At 37.6% G+C, this 18056-nt stretch overlaps 1 protein-coding gene across 1 annotated transcript in view; it reads left to right on the top strand.

Annotated features, from left to right (window-relative positions):
• The first annotated feature begins 6268 nt into the window (after positions 1-6268).
• Positions 6269-18056, top strand: part of IGF2 (insulin like growth factor 2) — a 49905-nt gene continuing 38117 nt past the window's right edge. Inside the window, exon 1 of the mRNA XM_073658743.1 lies at positions 6269-6612. Within this exon, the coding sequence (XP_073514844.1) occupies positions 6553-6612 (60 nt within the window). The 5' untranslated portion in view covers positions 6269-6552. The remainder of the gene's footprint in view (positions 6613-18056) is intronic.

Below are 18056 nucleotides of genomic sequence, written 5' to 3'. Positions count from 1 at the left end.
CTGACAATGATGATTCAGGTAAGATAGCATCCATTTATAACAAAAAGAAGGTAAATTATAAGAAGGAAAAGGAATGAAGCTTATTGGTTTTAGGTTAAACCTTAAAAATCAGCCAACATTGCAACTTCTTTGAACGCCACTGAGTTGTGTAATATATGGAATGTGGCAATATGTAAATCAAATTCAATAGCTAATTTTCTGCAATAGAGGCCAGGGTAGGATTCATAGATGCATCAAGGTTGCCAGAACCATATATGATCAACACAGAAGGTGCCTCTTGAAGAAACTTGTAATGATGTCTTCTTTGACATCATTTCAAGTATTGTTCAAATCAATTATTCTCATTTTCTTTAATTACATCTAAGTGAGTGGCTTCTTTGAGGAAGCAGAGGGTCCTAAGATTCTCATATGTTCTGTGCTTGTATTTTCCTGTGCACTATCTAATAACTGGGTAAATAGGTGTTTTCTTATCACGGAATAAAAAAAAACAACTGTGGGAACAAAGTAATAAGGAAATACGTGCAGAAAAAACTACTATATTTCATAGTGATGTTTGGTCCATCAGTTTAAGCAAGGTTACATGAATACCTTGCTTGCAGATACAAATTACACAAAATACGTGTGGGTTTTTCTGGGGATAATTTCATGGATCAGTGGCATGGCAGTATTTTTTCTCATTGGATAAACTTTTGTATTTTGTGTTTTATTTTTGGGCAAGGATCACTTTTTTGTTAATTTGCAACTATGAGGTGTAACCCTTTCTTGTTCAACAGGTTTTTCCATCTCAAAGTTTTGGATTTTCTACAGGATTGGTATCCAGGTGCCAACACTGGATTGTAGGGCTTTAGGTTAGCAGGTTTGGCTCCAGGTGTATTTGGGTCCTTCAAAGATAAAGTTGAAGTGAATCCCCCTGTCCTTGATTTGACAAGCATAGAGTATGTTTATTCAGATTGCTATGGGTCACCCAAGCTCAGTGGGCCTTAACATCTACCCAATGTTATCTAGTGCTGAAGGTGACCTGTTGGTTAATATAGAGAGCTGGGAATCTGTAGGTTCTTTGAGTGATGGTGTCAGCTCAGAGTTGGGTTGTGGTAGGAGGTTACCATTTGGCCTAGTAGAATTTGTGTGGGACGTCAGCCTGGGAAAGGGGACCAGTGTTTAGAAAGAAATTGGCTTCCCTAAGACCTGTAATGAGCTCTGAAGCCTTAGTGTAGCCTGGCAGATTGAGTTCTGTGGTGTTTTGGACTGAATGGGAATTGATGAGGTTGTCACTTAAGGAAGGGCTCTCAGAAATAGGGATAGGTGTGGAGTGACCCTTCTTTTTACCAGACAAAAAATTAGCGGAAAGTTACATTTTGAATTGTTATTGAACTGCGTCATGTTTTTATGCCACAAACTTGTGAGGTTACACTCTCCCGAGGTCTGTTTGGAGACAATATTGAGCTGTTTAAAATGATAGCTAAATATATAGAGCACTGTACTGGTAATGTTCTAAAACATTCAAATATTGTTAACCAACAAATATTAAGAGTAGCCAACATGAATAATGAAGTCACGTTGTGTGTATTACAGCCACCAAGCTTTCTGTGCCTTGTAAGAGAATTGCAACTATCAAGAGTAGCGTGCAACTGTTGTGTGAAGAAGTAAAAGCAAAATCTTCTGTCTAAACAATATTATCTTTGACATTGCCCAAGAATTGGGAGACATTGATTGAACAGTTATGGACCTTTGCCAAGATTCAAGTAAAGATAGATCTAGCAGTTTTGTTGTTCATTACAAGCTAGCCATTCACTTACAGGTGTCATCAATTTGTTAAAAAATAAAGTAAAGCCAAGTAGGAGGAACTATAAAGAGAGTGTATCAATGAAAGATGGAATATGTAGGAAACCTTTTCATGTTCACTTTTGTCAAAGATGAAGGGAAGGCTGGGATTCCGCTTTTCTCCGATTGATTAAAAATAATTTTGTTAACTCATTTGTAAAGGTCAAAGTCCAAGAATACTTGTAACACGTGAGGCTCATTTTTTTAATTAATTCTCCTGTAGATTGACAAAGAAAATACATATAGAAGGACGAATAAATAATTACCAAAATTCTTCATAGACTTTGATATAAATAAAAACAAAAAAGTTGTTAACGAAGCAGAAAATTGTAGCCAACATATTATTATCGGATGTGATTTCTCTGGCTAAATATTCACTTCATGAACTATGATCTACAGAGCATTTGGCAATAATTTTAGGGAAATTGTGAACCTTTCTAGAATGATTTTGTGACGTAATCAGGCTGACAGGTAATGGTGATACCAGATAATATAGCAAATAAGTAGTAAGTATTTACTCATCACTTTTTTGGAAGAATTCTTAATAAATCAGGAAATATTTTCTTGCACAATATTTGAAAGGGTTAGACGTGACTCGAAGATGCTCTGAAAATTATGTTTTTGTTATATGTTAAGCAAAAAATTGTCATGAAATATACTCGAAATGTGTGTGTCTGTGAAGGCTAACAACCCATCGAGGACAGGAACTGATGGCGCGATGACAAGCTCAGTACAGTGCTGCAGAATATGTTGGGGCTATATAAGCAACATAAACTAATATAAACTATATACTTATATAGTTAATATAGAGAAAATGGACACTGATATCAACAATTAAAAGATTAGATAAAAAGCATTCATGGATGTAAAAATTTCACAGGTAAAACTTTTTTTTTCAGTACGTCAGTCAACAACACAAACTAGTCTCTGCCATGACCTAAAAAATGTTTCTCTAGGAAATAGAGGTAGTATTTAAAAAATGGGTTGTGTAATAAATAATTAGTATTTTTTTTATTTTTTATTTTCTTGGTGAGGATGACTAATTAAAAGGATTATGACTCATATGATCTACATATATATATTTATTAAGCCTTCTTGTAACTTAAGTAATAAAATACAAGTACGATACATGTGTGATAAAATAATATTATTTTCTTATAAAAAAAATACACCATACATTGATCAGCACATTTAGTATTCCGTTGATTAGTCTACAATTTGGTATTATATTTCTTCAATTATTTTTTAATTTCCATGGTACCGATTTTTTTAGACATTTTGTTATATTGCTAAAATTCAGCTGTCAGTGAAAATGTTACACAACTGATGAATGCTGAGTAAAATTTGCCTCTGAACTAAAGACCTTTGATTTACTTTTTTTTTCTCTTTTTTTTTCAAACAGGACCATGTCATATAGATAATCAACAGGACTTAGTGAAAATTATATATATATATGTATGTATATATATATATATATATACACACACATATATATATATATATATATTCACACACACATATATATGCATAAATATATTTTTTATAAAATATATACATATATATATTTAGAAAACAAACAGAAAAAAAAATATATATATATGTATTTCAATTCTTTTCATTTTAGGAATGTTTTCTTGTGGTCGGGATTCTTCTATGATTGGTGATGCTTTAATTTAACTATCTGCCTTAATATGGCCCAGAATAAACTAGAGTTTTCCTACTTAGGGTGCAGTAAAAAATGTATAGTTGTATCATTTATTGTCCTTTATGTAAAAACTAGTCTAATGTATGTTTGATCGGGATGCAATCATGTCTCCATAAAGGAGTGTCCATTAATTATATGAGATCCATTTTGTACACACTTCATTGTGTGCCCTGGTCTATTCAATGAATTATCATTTATCGCGGATTTTTAGATAAATGACCCATACAAATGATATAAATCATATCAGTTTTTAATAATGACTTGGTCATATCTGATTATTTTGATGCCTAAGGCACAACTATTATTATTATAGATCATGTTGACTGAGCAGTCAGATGCATAGAAAATAATAAATGTTTCTGGGACATCACAGTGTGGACAGTGCAATAATATAAAATGAGCAAACTTTTAGTGAACGACAACTTTTAGTAAATCATGCGCTCACAGATTACTTTTTAGTTTCTGATCTTTTTAGGTCTAAATTCTAGTTCAAGTATCGTTTTTTTTATATAAAATCCAATTGCGTGATAAAAAATATTTTTTTTTGTATAGAATATATTACATTATTTCAAGGCTACTAACAGAGCAATCTCCTCTTTTTCTTCACTTTATTTTTCTATTAAACGCTATATATACTGTCAAATCTATTCTGCACTCTGAACAAATTTTAAGTGATTAATCCCAGTAATTTTTACAATTGTTTTTAACATAATTTTATATATATATATATATATATATATATATATATATATATATATATATATATAAACAGCCTCGGAAAATACAACGGAATGCCTCTACTTCCTTAGGAGGTCTCATAAATCAACATATAGAAAATAAAACATAGGTTAACTGATTGTCAACTTTAATGCAGCAAAAGGCAACGCAAAATAGATAGACTATTCTTATTAACAATAAATATTATTAAATAGATGATTAATAAATATTATTTAAAAGATTAATTTTTATGATTATGTTTTTGATCAACATATTGTTTTTGTAGAAACCAAATGCCTGTAATTTATTCTTACACATTTAATTGGACATTAAAATAAAAAAAAAGTAAAACGTAGTCAATGTAAAAATCTTTAACATACATTTCATTGATTTTATATTGGTCTAATTGTACAGGGTTACGGAATATGTTGGCACTGTATAAATAAAATTATTATTATTATAATTGGTGCAATAATTAGTGAAAAAGAACTCAAATTGTCAATAGGAGTAATCCTTTCCTATATTGATTTTATATATATATATATATATATATATATATATATATGTTCCTGATTTTTTTAATTATGTATTATAGATACAATTTAGTAAGATGAATAGACAGATAGATAAATAGATAGAAGATTGACAGATAGATAGATAAATAGATAGATAGATGAATAGAGTGATATATGATACATAGATACATAAATAAAAATAAAATAATGTATAAAGAATAGCAATTATGATGGGTAAGAGATGGAAAGATAGATAGTAAATAGATAGAAGATAGATTGATAGATAGATAGATAGATAGATAGATAGATAGATAGATTGGAGATAGAGGAATAGAGTGATATATGATACAGAGATAAATAAATAAAAATAAAATAGTGTAAAAAGAACAGCAATTATGATGGGTGAGAGACAGATAATAGATATATAGATAATAGATAATATATAGAGAGATAATAGATCGATAACATATAGATAGATGATAGATAGATAATAGATAATATATAGAGAAATAATAGATAACAGATAGATAGATAGATAGATAGATAATAGATAGATAACATATAGATAGATGATAGATAGATAATAGATAACAGATATATAGATAATAGGTAGATAGATAGATAATAGATAGATAATGGATAGATAGATAATAGATAATAGATAGATAAATAGATTGGAGATAGAGGACTAGAGTGATGTATGATACAGAGATAAATAAATAATAGAATGATGTATAAAGTGCAGTAATTATGATGACTAAGAGTTAAATAGAGATAGATAGTAGTAAAAAATGGTGGCAATATCCGGAAACACTAGTACTTTATTGGCCATATATGCCAATAAAGCTCTAGAATTTAGCACTTTATTTTTGGAGTGTTGCCTCCATTTTTTCACTTTATTGATGAGGATCAGTAATTGGCACCCAGAGATGGAGTGGGCTGGTGCTGCTTTACTATTAGATGATAGATAGATGGATGGATGGATGGATGGATAATAGAGTTCTAGATAGACCGAATCTATAGATGGTAGATAAATATTAAATCTATAAAGCAGATATCATGAAGATAGATATAATATACCTGTCATTATTTTTATTTTGATAATATTTATAGAAATATGAATAAACAATTCTTAATATAAACAATGTAATTAATAATAAAACAAAAATAATAATACCTATACAATACAATATCCTACAAGTTGCTTGTTAATGGTTTAACCTTTTATGGTTCCTTCTAGTGGCAGACAGGACTATATGAGAGTGGCAGACCTATGGGAATGCCCCGGAGGTGACAGATGAGGGAAGTATAGCGCCGAGCAGCGGTGCTGTTACCTCTCCCAGCACAGTACAATAGTATCAAGTAAACTTGTGAATGAAATCAAGAACAATGACTCCCAGGCGTTGTGCTCTTGATTAGACACTTTCGCTTATTCTCTTTTTGGGGTGGGGGGAAGGGGTGTGGATGCACAGGAACATGCCCACTGCAGGGGGAGAAGAGGGGGGAGGTAGGGTGTATAAAAGAAAGGGCAGGCTGCCTCCTCAGTCTGTCTCCCTAGGACTGGAGCAGCTAACAAGAATATTATTGTAGCCTGAGTGAGAAGACTTCTCAATGCATTCAACCTCTCTCCATCCCATCCAGTAACTTCAATAAACCAGCAGCACCAGTATATACCAGCAGCCTGGAGACATCACATACAGCATCTTATACAATTATATATAAAGGAGAAAAAAAAAAGTTGTTGTAACCTCCAAATCGACAGGAGCCGCTAAATCAATTACAATAAGCAAAGACATGGAGCAACTAAGATGCAAGAACAGAAGCTGCACAGCCCAGTCCTGGCGGGGTGTACAGGTAACTCCTTGGGGGGTCTATGGTGGGGGGTGGAGAGAGGGAAATCAATAGTCAATACAGTAATAAGAATTATTATTATTAATTAACGGCCTTGATCTTGAGCCATGGTGACTTGATGGATGAAGAAAATCAATCTTATATAATATTAATAATAATAAAGTGATTTCAGTGCAGCAGATGACAACATACAAGTTTCCGCTCCTTTGTTCCAGTAAGTGTCATTCTGCAAGGAATAAGGTTTTAGATGAGATAATTATCTAAGAAAGTTGTGAGTTCTTATGGCTCAGGTGACATCATCTCCACAGCTGTGACGTGATAGGAGCCCCCCCCATGCCTTATCACAACCAGAGCTTTATGAAATGATGGGTTGAATGAAATTACACGGAGTTAATGATTTTTGCGTCATGACACATAAGCCATGACGTCACGTCTGATCACGCTCATTATGATAATCAGGCAGTGCATGTTGTCATTTATTATGGTCAGTTAACCCTCTGTGCAATTAATGATACGCTGCTCTTGTGAGGTTATGTAAGGTTGGTGTTAAACAAGGTGCTGGCTATGCTGGGAGTTGTAGTTCCACTGCAGTTGCAAAAAAAAAAAAAAAGGAAGTTTTTGGTGGGTTAGCGGTAGAGGTGAACGTGTGTAGATGCTCTGGTGGGGAAGGTGAAAGGTGGTTGGCAGACAGGTCTGAGGATGTTGTTTTCTGGCTCACTTTGCCGCTTGTTAATTAGTGGTGTAGTAAATGACTAGCTGTGTGCTGACTGTGATGCTTAGCTGTGCCAGGTGCTTCTGTAAAGTCTGTCTGAGAATGAAGAAAGGAATTAATGCTGGATAGGGAGAAGGATGAAAATAATCGCTTGGGGAAGAAAAAAAGCGGAGAAAAAGTAAAATCTGCAAAATCTGACTACAGTTATTACCCTGTAATGTCACTAGAGGGCGTCAGAGTAAAGGGCATTTAAGCTAAGTCTGACTTCTGGTTTAACTGTGCTGAGCTTACAAAATAGTCTGAAATAGTTTAAATGGAGTGAACTCTGCTTATAGATAACTGCTCGCAAAATGCTGGGGGTCATAGGGCGCTTGTGCAATTTTAACCCTTTACATGCATCATTGCCTTTCGATTTCCGGCAAAGGGAATTCTCCGTTTATTATGTTCCTAGAGCATATAATGATGATTTGTTATAGTATGTATATAAATGTGCTACATATATGTTATGTCATTGTAAAGTGTTAAATTGTGAATAGTTCTGGGTGGCATATTGATAGGATATGCAACCAGTGCCCTGGCTGATGATTACAAGAATAAAGTGGCAGTGGTGCTAGGAAGTGTTACTTCGTCCCGTCAGCTTATTTTTTTGTTGGGCCAAACATGGAACTTGCAAAGAAGGTTGAATAGTGGTCAATATCAATCCTTTCTGAGATAATAAGCCTTTCTTTTTTAATGAATGATTTGCAGGATTGGCAACCTGAGTTTTTCTTCTGGACAACTTATTAAAAATCCGCTGACAGGTGACCTTTTTTTTTTTTTTTTACGGATATACATTGGAATGATAACGATTATAAGTGATGTATGTCTATTGTCTAGATCACTGATATTATATCATTAGTTGCACCCATGGTTAGTGCAGATGAGTGCGATCCATTAAAACTTCAGGTAGTACTCAGACCAATGTTATTCATTGAGGCAGCGCACGTGTATGATTTTTTTTTCTCGGACAGACTGGTCCAAGAAAAAAAATGACAGCATGCACGATTTGTCTCTGATAATCGGATGGCACTCGCCCATTCATGTCTATGGGTCCGGGGAAAACATCAGAGCGCACTCGAGTGACATCAGAGCGCAGTCTGATTTTCACGGACAGACAGAATGGAGAAGATGGAGAAACTTTTTCCTTTTTTTTTTTAATTCTCCACATCCGAGAAAATCAGATCTCGATCTGAGCAGAACATATGGTGGTCTGCACCTGCGAGCTATAAAATGATGAGAATTACAAGCTCAACCATCGGCACTAAGATTCCCGGCTTGTAATAACATCACGACAAATCCGGACCTTTACTGGCGGTTGGCGAGACCCCCGACGATCAGTTCAAAGATTATTGTGAATCTTTTATCATTCTGATTCCACATCACGTGTATTTGGGGTATACATCTAAGGACTCGTTGTCGCCCGCATTTATTTAGCTCTTGGTGAATTGATTGCACATTGGAAATTAGTGATAACTTGTATATCCGTCAGCTTGGTGAAATGATGAATTGTTGACAAATATGCATTGTTTAGCAGTAAGGCAGGTAGGAAACGTTGCGTTCTCCACCTTCACCCTCCCCCCCCCCCCCCGTAAACGAACCTCTTGGTCGGTCTACATCCCGAGGCTATGTGTAACATGAACTGCAGATGATCTGCGGGGATGTGTGTGTATTCAGGGCCCCTTGGCTAATTCATTTCTAGGAAAACGCTTGTTTTCGCTGCCCTTTGAAGTGATGCTTTGTATAAGGATTGAGAGCACTTGTGACGTGTTTCACAGAGCATGCTTGTTACAGTGTGAGTGTCACAGATAAAACATGCACGCACACATTCTGCTAACTGCTGACTCAAGATTCCTAGTAGGGAGCTCTTCCCACACAGACACTGAACACATGGCACAGCTCTGGCTAATGGTTATATACCCTGCCTGCAGCCATCGTTTAACCCATGCCCTGCCAAATATTCTATTACACCAAAGGAGAGGAGGGGTAAACTTTAAGGAAATTTAGATCATTTTTCTTGAGAGTTCTGGGAAATGTTTGGAAATTCAAATCAGGGAGTTATTACAACCCCACATCTCTCTGTTTTGTTTGAGTTCCTAGGTGGTCTTTATCCGATGTATGTAAAATAGGAGAAAAACGAGAAACGGGCCTGACGAAGATCTCTGCTGACTACAGATGCCGAGATTGGGCTTCTTTACCCTTAGGCTATGTTCACACAAAAGCGGAAATCACTTCTGGAAATGCTCCTTTTTAGGTGGGGGGGGGGGTTTGCAAGTTTTCGTAGACTTTTTATATGGCAGTGCCTAGTTTGGAGTGGATACTATCAGCTTCAAAGAAGTGACATGCTAAAAACCTCTTCAGGAAAAAAACACTCCAAAAATTCTTTATAAGGCCCCACTATCAATATTTGGTCAGTATTTGGTCAGTATTTTTCTCCGGAGTGGGAGCCAAAGCCTGGAGTGGGTGATAAATGCAGAATTGGTGACTTGTTTCTATTATACCTTTTCTCTGATTGTTCCTCACCTGGTTTTGGCTCCCACTCCGGAAAAAAAATACTGACCGAATACTGATAGTGGGGCCGTGGCCTTAGAGCAGTCAAGTGGGTTTCCCATACAAATTAATTGGAAGCGTTTTCCTACATTTTTTTAAGTGTTTATTTAGAGTGGATCCACTCCAAAAACTCTTAAAAAATACTGTGTGTGAACACAGTCTAATACATTTTAATCTTAGGTTTTGACCAACATCAAATATTAGTTCCAACTTAAGGGCTCGCGCACACAACTGGTTTTCTCATACGAGTACTATCCATGGTTTTTACAGATAGCACTCGTAGCTATGATATTCTATGGGGCTGTGCACATGTCCAATTTTTTCCTTAGACCGAGCGGTCCGTGGAAAAAATTTGAGACATGACCGATTTTGATCCGAGTGTTGGATCAAATTTGGCAACGCCAGTCTTCAAAAAAACATCGGATCGCACTCGGATGACATCTGATTTTCACAGACTGACAGAATAGAGACGATGGAGAAACTTTTTTTTTCTCTCCACCTCTGAGAAGAACTGATCCCACTCTGATCAGAATAATTGAACAGTTTTTTTGGGATGGAGAGAAAACAGTCATGTGCACCAGCCCTGACATGGAGGACACAATGATTGCTAGCTATGATAGCTAAATTATTTTACTATTTCCATTGGCCAGAACTGTCATTTTGCTACCAGACATGCCGCTACCTTTGCTGATCATTCAAGCATTAAGGCAGTGCCCTAGGGCAGCTTGGGTGAATTATAGCTGGACCTGTGGTTACCTTTTGCTAGGTAATATCCATTTTGGAAGGTAATTTGCTACATTACATTATATTATTATAACATGTGGATATGATCAGTGCCTTGTTTTTTAACCAGGTTTTGCCAGAACCTCGACGTTTCTTAGAGTCTGGTCAATGACCCTCAAGAAGATGTCAGGAACTGAAACTTTTACAGTAGGGTTTAAAAACTGATTTTATTTAGCTGGTTCATATGTGATGGCATGAGGATTGGTATAGTAGTCAAGAAATCCCTGCTAAAATATAAAGTTAGTGTAGAACCTTCCCGTCTCTATAGCAAGCTTAGGAATGGGAGTAGGTCGTCCCCAGAGATGGAAACTTTTTAGGAAATCCCATGGTAATAGTTGAGGGGGCTAGTTCAAGATATGAGTATGGATTATGAGCAGCCGATCACCACTACGTAACTAACTAATATTAGTGGTTCTGTTTTGATATTTGGTGCTACTATGTATGTTTTTGTATGGTATACTTTATATGTCGTCACATAGCGCTATGTTCCTATATGTTCCTATATGGCACTACTTTATATGTTGTCATATGGCAATACAATGTGCATTTTTTTATGGTACTACTTTGTATTATTATTATTTGTTATTATAGCACCATTTATTCCATGGCGCTTTACATGTGAAAAAGGGTATACATAGCAAACAATAAGTACAATAATCTTGAATAAAACGTGACGGCGACTGGTACAGGAGAGGAGAGGACTCTGCCCGCGAGGGCTCACGGTCTATGAGGGAAGGGTGAGGATACAGTAGATGAGGGTAGAGCTGGTCGTGCAGCGGTATGGTGGAGCGAGGGTTACTTCAGGTTGTAGGTTTGTCGGAAGAGGTAGGTCTTCAGGTGCCTTTTGAAGGTTTCCACGGTAGGGGGGAGTCTGATGTGTTAGGGTAGATGGTTCCAGAGTAGGGGGGTTGCACGGGAGAAATCTTGTATGCAATTGTGGGAAGAGGAGATAAGAGGGGAGTAGAGCAGGAGATCTTGTGAGGATCGGAGGTTGCGTGCTGGTATGTACCGGGAGACTAGGTCACAGATGTATGGAGGAGACAGATTGTGGATGGCTTTGCATGCCAAGGTTAGGCCTTTGAACTGGAGTCTCTAGGCAATGGGGAGCCAGCGCAGAGATTGACAGAGGAGTGGCTGGTGAATAGTGGGGGTCAGGTGGATTAGTCGGGCAACAGAGTTTAGGATAGATTGGAGGGATGCGAGAGTGTTGGGAGTGAGGAGACAGAGCAGGAGGTTGCAGTAGTTGAGGCGGGAGATGATGAGAGCGTGCACTAGTGTTTTTGCAGATTCTTAGTTAAGGAATGTTGTCATATAGCACTACTATATATGTTTTTATATGGTACTACTTTATGTGTTGTAATACGGCACTACTATATATGTTTTTTATGGTACTACTGTTGTGTATGTGTTGTCATATGGTGCTGCTATATATATTCCTAGGTACTACTTCATATGTTCTCATGTGGTGCTATTATATGTGTTCTTATATGGTACATCTTTAGCTGTTGTCACATGTCAGTACTACAGTATATATGTTCTTATATGGGAAGAATTTATATGTTGTCATATAGTGCAACTCTTAGAGATCATTCACAGTATAATGGTTGGGTGTTGTTCTGGAGCATGATGCATACCTGGCTCCTAGACGTTGCAATCTGTTTTACCACTTAGGCAGACGCGCAGAACAACACAGAGTTCCCGTCCTTTACATTAGAATTTACAACGCGCTTAGTTGCCAAACACTCCGAGCATAAAGTTATTTCATTATGAGCCCAACATAGCAATCACGGCAGCCTTGCCCGAGTTATTATTTTGGCACATAAGAAGTAAGATCATGTGCGGTATGTGCATAGTTTCTTGGTTACACACACTCCTTTAATGAAATGCAATCCCTTACCTAGTCATATTCACTTTAGCTTTGTCAGGGTAATGGGTGTGTTGGAATGTAGATACACAAACCCCTTGGATGCAGAATATCCACAAGGGTTTATTTGCTTCCACTTTGGTAAATTCAAACACTTCTATGGGATACCTTTTTCTGTGTATTGAGAAGACTGAGGGGGCACATATTTACAGTATATATTCTCATACCTCTGACGAGAAGTTCTTCTGTATCTAGGTTATCTGAGACATCTGTAAGAACACACAATTTTCAATTTAGCGGTCTAAAATCTAGACCAACACCATCAAAACCCTGTTCCCTATTGGATTCTTGGTGTGCTCATCTCATAAATTATATTTATAAAAGTTATGCTACTGCATAGAAATCTCAGCGGCTCACAATTTATGATACAGAAAACCAATGGATCTTTACTATGTTAGTGATATGGCGCTGAAGAAGAAATGAGCAATCTCTGCGCTTCACTGATTTATATTTTACAAATTATGAGTACTAAATCGCGTAATAAGAATTTTTGTTAAAGGACTCTGTCAGTAGGATCAACCCTCCTAAGCCAGCTACAGGGTCATGTAGGTCATAGGAAGCTGAATAAAATGACACCTTGATATCTATGATCCGATGTCTTGTTTCAGAGAAATCCACATTTTTCATAATATGTAAGTGAGCTGTTAAGATCTATGGGCCGGACATAGATCTCCCTGAGAATCTACTTCTAGAGCTTATTATAAATGGAATGAGGCGTTACCAGTGTGAGACATGTAATGGCTGACAGTCTGTTCTACTGATATACATGTCTCACACTGGTAGCTCACTTTCATTTAAAATAATCTCTGGAGGCAGATTCTAGGGGAGATCTATCTCCGGCCCATAGATCTTAACAGCTCATTTACATATTAAGAAAAACATGGATTTCTCTGGAATAATACATCAGATAGCAGATATCAAGGTATCATTATGTTCAGCCTATTATGATCTACAAGTCCATATAGGAGGGCTGATCCTACTGACAGATTCCCTTTAAGTTCTACTATTCTGGGAACTTGTGGGATTCTAAGCTTAGGGACCATTCCCTTCTTTCACTTCTCATTGACTTTTCAGAAGACATATTTAGCAGAAAGGCTATTTAGCTGTTAGTAGTAATGTACAGTATAGCTAATGTTTTTTTTGTCTTTTGTATCTGTTGAGTTACATTTTAAAACATCCAGTGATTCACCTGTCCGACTCATCAAAAAGCTGCCAATGATGAAGCCCAGAGTATCATACCAAGGCCAACGTGGACAGCAATCTTAAGGAAACCTCTAATCAGAATTGCCTTCTTAATCATCACTCCTTTGGAGAGGTGGATGAGTTTTACCTATTGGTTTCACCACCAGCTCTATTAATTGTTTATGAGATTTCTGGTGGAAGGCCAATGATTTAATGATGTCTAATTGTGCAGGAACGATACTAAGAAAACAAGTCTTTGAGTTCGTAAGTCCAACAATTATCAGTTTGAAACGGTTCCAGCAGCAATCAGTTATCTTGTGCAGACACAATCTTTTTTGTTCGGCTAAAAAAAACAGATTGCAACTGGATCCGTTTTGTTTTTTTAACATAGAAGTCTATAGAAAACAGATCCGTTAAATAGTCATCCACTTTTCTTTCATTTGAAACCGACCCGTTTTTTTTGCTTATTGGATCAGTTTCAAACAGATGATTACTGGACATGTGAACTAACAAAGACTGTAATAATTTGTGTTCATATTTAGAGAAAGGTCTTACTTTAGTAAGTAAATCAGATTATGCTCAAAGAAGTTATATTTAGTACTTAAAAGGGTTGTCCAGGACGTTAACAGTGATGGCCTATCCTTAGGATAGGTCATCAATCTCTGATCGGTGGAGGTACACCGTTCGACACCCAGCAACCCTGCTGATCAATTATTCCCGGTGTCGGCCAGAACAGCTAAGTTACGGAGCTGCACAACTCCGTCAACTGTATAGTGGCCACGGCCAGGTACTGCACATATACCCTCTATTCAAATCAATAAGTGGTGGATGTGTAGTACCTGACTGTGGCCACTATTCCATCAATGGAGTTACGCGGCTCCGTAAATGAGCAGTTCTGGCCGCCGCAGACACCGAGAACAGCTAATCAGCGGGGGTGCCAAGTGTTGCATCCCCACTGATCAGACATTGATGACCTATTCTAAGGCTAGGCCATCAATGTTAACGTCCTGGACAACCCCTTTAAGCTCCTTTTGACAATCCGACGTCTGACTGAGTAACGTGGTGCTGAAATTTGTGCAACCATCCAAAGTGGCTACCGGCAGTTTCTAGAGTCTTGGTAAGCTTCTAGTAGCAAGGTTCGGTCCACATGGTTCAGTCTACTTGCAAATAATGCGCAGGGCTGGTTATACATATGAGCTGGTAATCCAATCAAAGTTGAATTGTAGAATACAGGGAAGAGTTGATTAATTTTTTACCTGTTGAAAATCCTGCTGTTATTCTGAATCCGGCATTGTTATTTTGTTGTTCGTGCACCTCTCCATTCCTGAGATATAGCCTCTTTTTCTCTATACAAATCAATCATTTTAGTCAATTTTCTGTGGTAGTCAAGTAGACGCCCATATGGATATGATGACCACACCCAGTTGCCTAAAAAGACTAGATTTATATACAGGGAAAAGGGGGCTATATCTCAGGAATGGAATAACGCAGGAACAATAGAAAAACAATGCCGGATTCAGGTGAACAGCAGCATTTACCCAAGGTAAAAAAAACACATTTATGATAAGTGGTAGGTTCCCTTTAAATCCATTGCACACTTTAGCGGAGTAAGTCGGTCAGGATGTCTCTACATTTTCTTTGGTATCCAGAGAATTGTAATGGATACATATCACTAATCACAGAGCGTTCGGGGTCTTCTAGAACAGCACATACCACCTTTAAATGGAGGCGGTAAGGCCCGTTCTGTTCCAGAGGAGAACGCTGCAGGGATTAGCGTAGTAACATTTTAGTCAACAATTAGATACAGATATTGTATGTAACCCTTCACTTTCCAAGAAAGGTTTGCCCCGTTTTTCATGCCTTCACTCTATGTGTTATTTTTGCACTGTACAGTATCAGTTTTTCAGTAATTTCACAATGTAGTCAGCCTGCAATAATGCCGTGGTAGGCGGCCAACATTTCTCCAGCTGTTGTGGAACTGCTTGTCCCAAAAGCCCCTGCCAGCCTAGTCATGTACCAATCTGCCCATGATAGAAAAATGTGTTTCAGCTCATTATGCCAAATAGTGCCTACATACCACAGGCTAGACCTAATGAACATGCATTACTCCAGAATATGTTACATGTTGTTAACTCCGCTATTCTCGACATCTCACGTCACGTACAAATAACTCTATTAGCCAATGTCCCCCCCCTACAAGTTGCCTGCAATAACCCAGAATACAACATTTAAGTCTCCAGCCCTGAATTAACCTTCTGGCAGTGGGAGAGGATTGATGTAGATGTAAGCAAACGACTTTCTTTTAAATTAATAATTTAAGATCGCTTCTACTTGGGATTGACTTTAGAAGGTACAGTGCGTCCTTTAGCTTTTTTTTAGGGGGAAAGGATGGAGCAATGAAGAGTATGAAATGAAAAAAAAAGAACGAAAGGGGAGACAAACCATAAAGTCTACTTTGGAAACAAAACACCCCTTCATCATATTAGTGTCCCCAAGGAGAAGCATATTCAGGCAAAACAAGTGAAAGCAGCCAGAATAGCGAGCGAAGTGATGGCACGTCGCCAGCTGAAAAAGTCTGTTGTTTGCTTGTTTCATTCTGTTTTTCTTCCTCTTTCTCTCCCAGTTGCTTTCTCTCTGCAGTGATTGTTTGGAGAAGGAGAGAGAGAGCGAGCGGAGTTGGAAAGGCTTCTGCATTGTTGAGCAACAGGGAATAGGGGGCATATGAGGGAACCTTTAACATGCAGGAGTAGCAGCAAGAGAGCAGATGTTGCTGACTCCCCTTTCATTTTTTTTTTGTTTTGTTCTGTCCCTTTAATTTTTTTTTTTTTTTTTCATTGCCGGCCTAATTGTGAAACAAAACACAGACGGCATGATTTGATCCAGAGAAAGTTTAGGATTATAAAGTCAGGGCTGCTAGGAGGTAGAAATGTTGGAGGAAAACATATGATGTGCGTGGCTGAACGTAATGGGGCTGTGCGCAGGTAGCAGGGAAATTCATGTTATTTTCGATTTAAATGATTGATGGAAAATCTTATCAGTAAATAACTTCTGGCAGAGGCAACGTGAATGTGTTTCCATAAACCAGATACAGGCTTAATAGGATGTTACGTAGCATTATGTTGATAACCAAGAGTTCTCCTATGCCTTGTGCGCAAAAAAAATGTCGGGCTCCCACTTTTGACTTTCTTCTCAACTCCTGTCCAAATAGATAAAAAATATAAAAAATATATAATGGCACACTTAAAAGGTTTATCCAGGACTTTTTTTTACTATGTGCCTAAAACCTAACAGGCAAGTAGTTGCTAACTACCTACCTGGTGTACCCGTCGCTGACTCAGAGCAGTCACTCAGCAGCTCTTCTTCTGGGCTGCGATGGCTCCCCGCAATTAGGCAATGGGGAACCGGCTGTCAAACACCGGCTGTCAAACACCATGACGCCCCGACAACAGAGCAGATTGAAAGAGAAGCCCCTGCTGTTGGCATGACGTCAGTGAAAGACTCTGATTCACTGGCAGAAGTGGCCTGTGACCACTCTGTGCCAGCCGAGATCGGTGCCAGGCACAACAGGCAGGTAGGTTGCAACTACCTGCCTGTTAGTTTTAGGACCCATAGTAAAAAAAAAAATAGTCCTGGATAAACCTTTTAACTTTAAAATGTGATGTCACTAGTCACTTGGGTCCTAAATCCACAGCTACTTTTATGCCATACAGTGCCTCAATTCAATTGGAGACAGCAATTTACAATATTTTTCCCAGGTAGAATCTATTTAAAAAGTTGAGTGACTCTCTAACGATTTTACAAATGTTTTCTCCTCCACCTACATCTAAAGCTACATCCAGATCTCTGCTGGGTCCTGTTAGCAGACAGCAGAGCATTTTGGAAATGTAAATGACAGCGTTGTACAGTAGGAGCTATGACATGGACCCCTTGGATTATGCATTTATTAAATTAAATGTGCCAGAATTCTGTTGTTTTTTTTTTTCCGAAAAGAATTTCATCACTTGTGCTATACTTATTATATGTTTTGGACACTTTCTGTGCCTAGTTCGACAAGCAGGCAGGGATCAGCTGAAAGGGGTTGTGACTTTGTTTAAAAAGGGAGCGGCTAAACATGTAACACTGTGTCACATTTGCCATAAATTTGTGGCACAAACTTAAACCAACTAATAGGTAGTGTAAAATTAGATTAGACAATCTAATGTCGGCCATGCACATTAGATGGCAGTTGGCCAAACGATTCCATCTCAGCTGACTTTCCCA

This window comes from Phyllobates terribilis, unplaced genomic scaffold (assembly GCF_046119375.1).
Source record: "Phyllobates terribilis strain yellow unplaced genomic scaffold, ASM4611937v1 Scaffold_13__5_contigs__length_258822181, whole genome shotgun sequence".
Lineage (NCBI taxonomy): Eukaryota > Metazoa > Chordata > Amphibia > Anura > Dendrobatidae > Phyllobates > Phyllobates terribilis.
The sequence above is the reverse complement of the archived record's forward strand: the minus strand, read 5'-3'. Positions and strand labels throughout refer to the sequence as shown.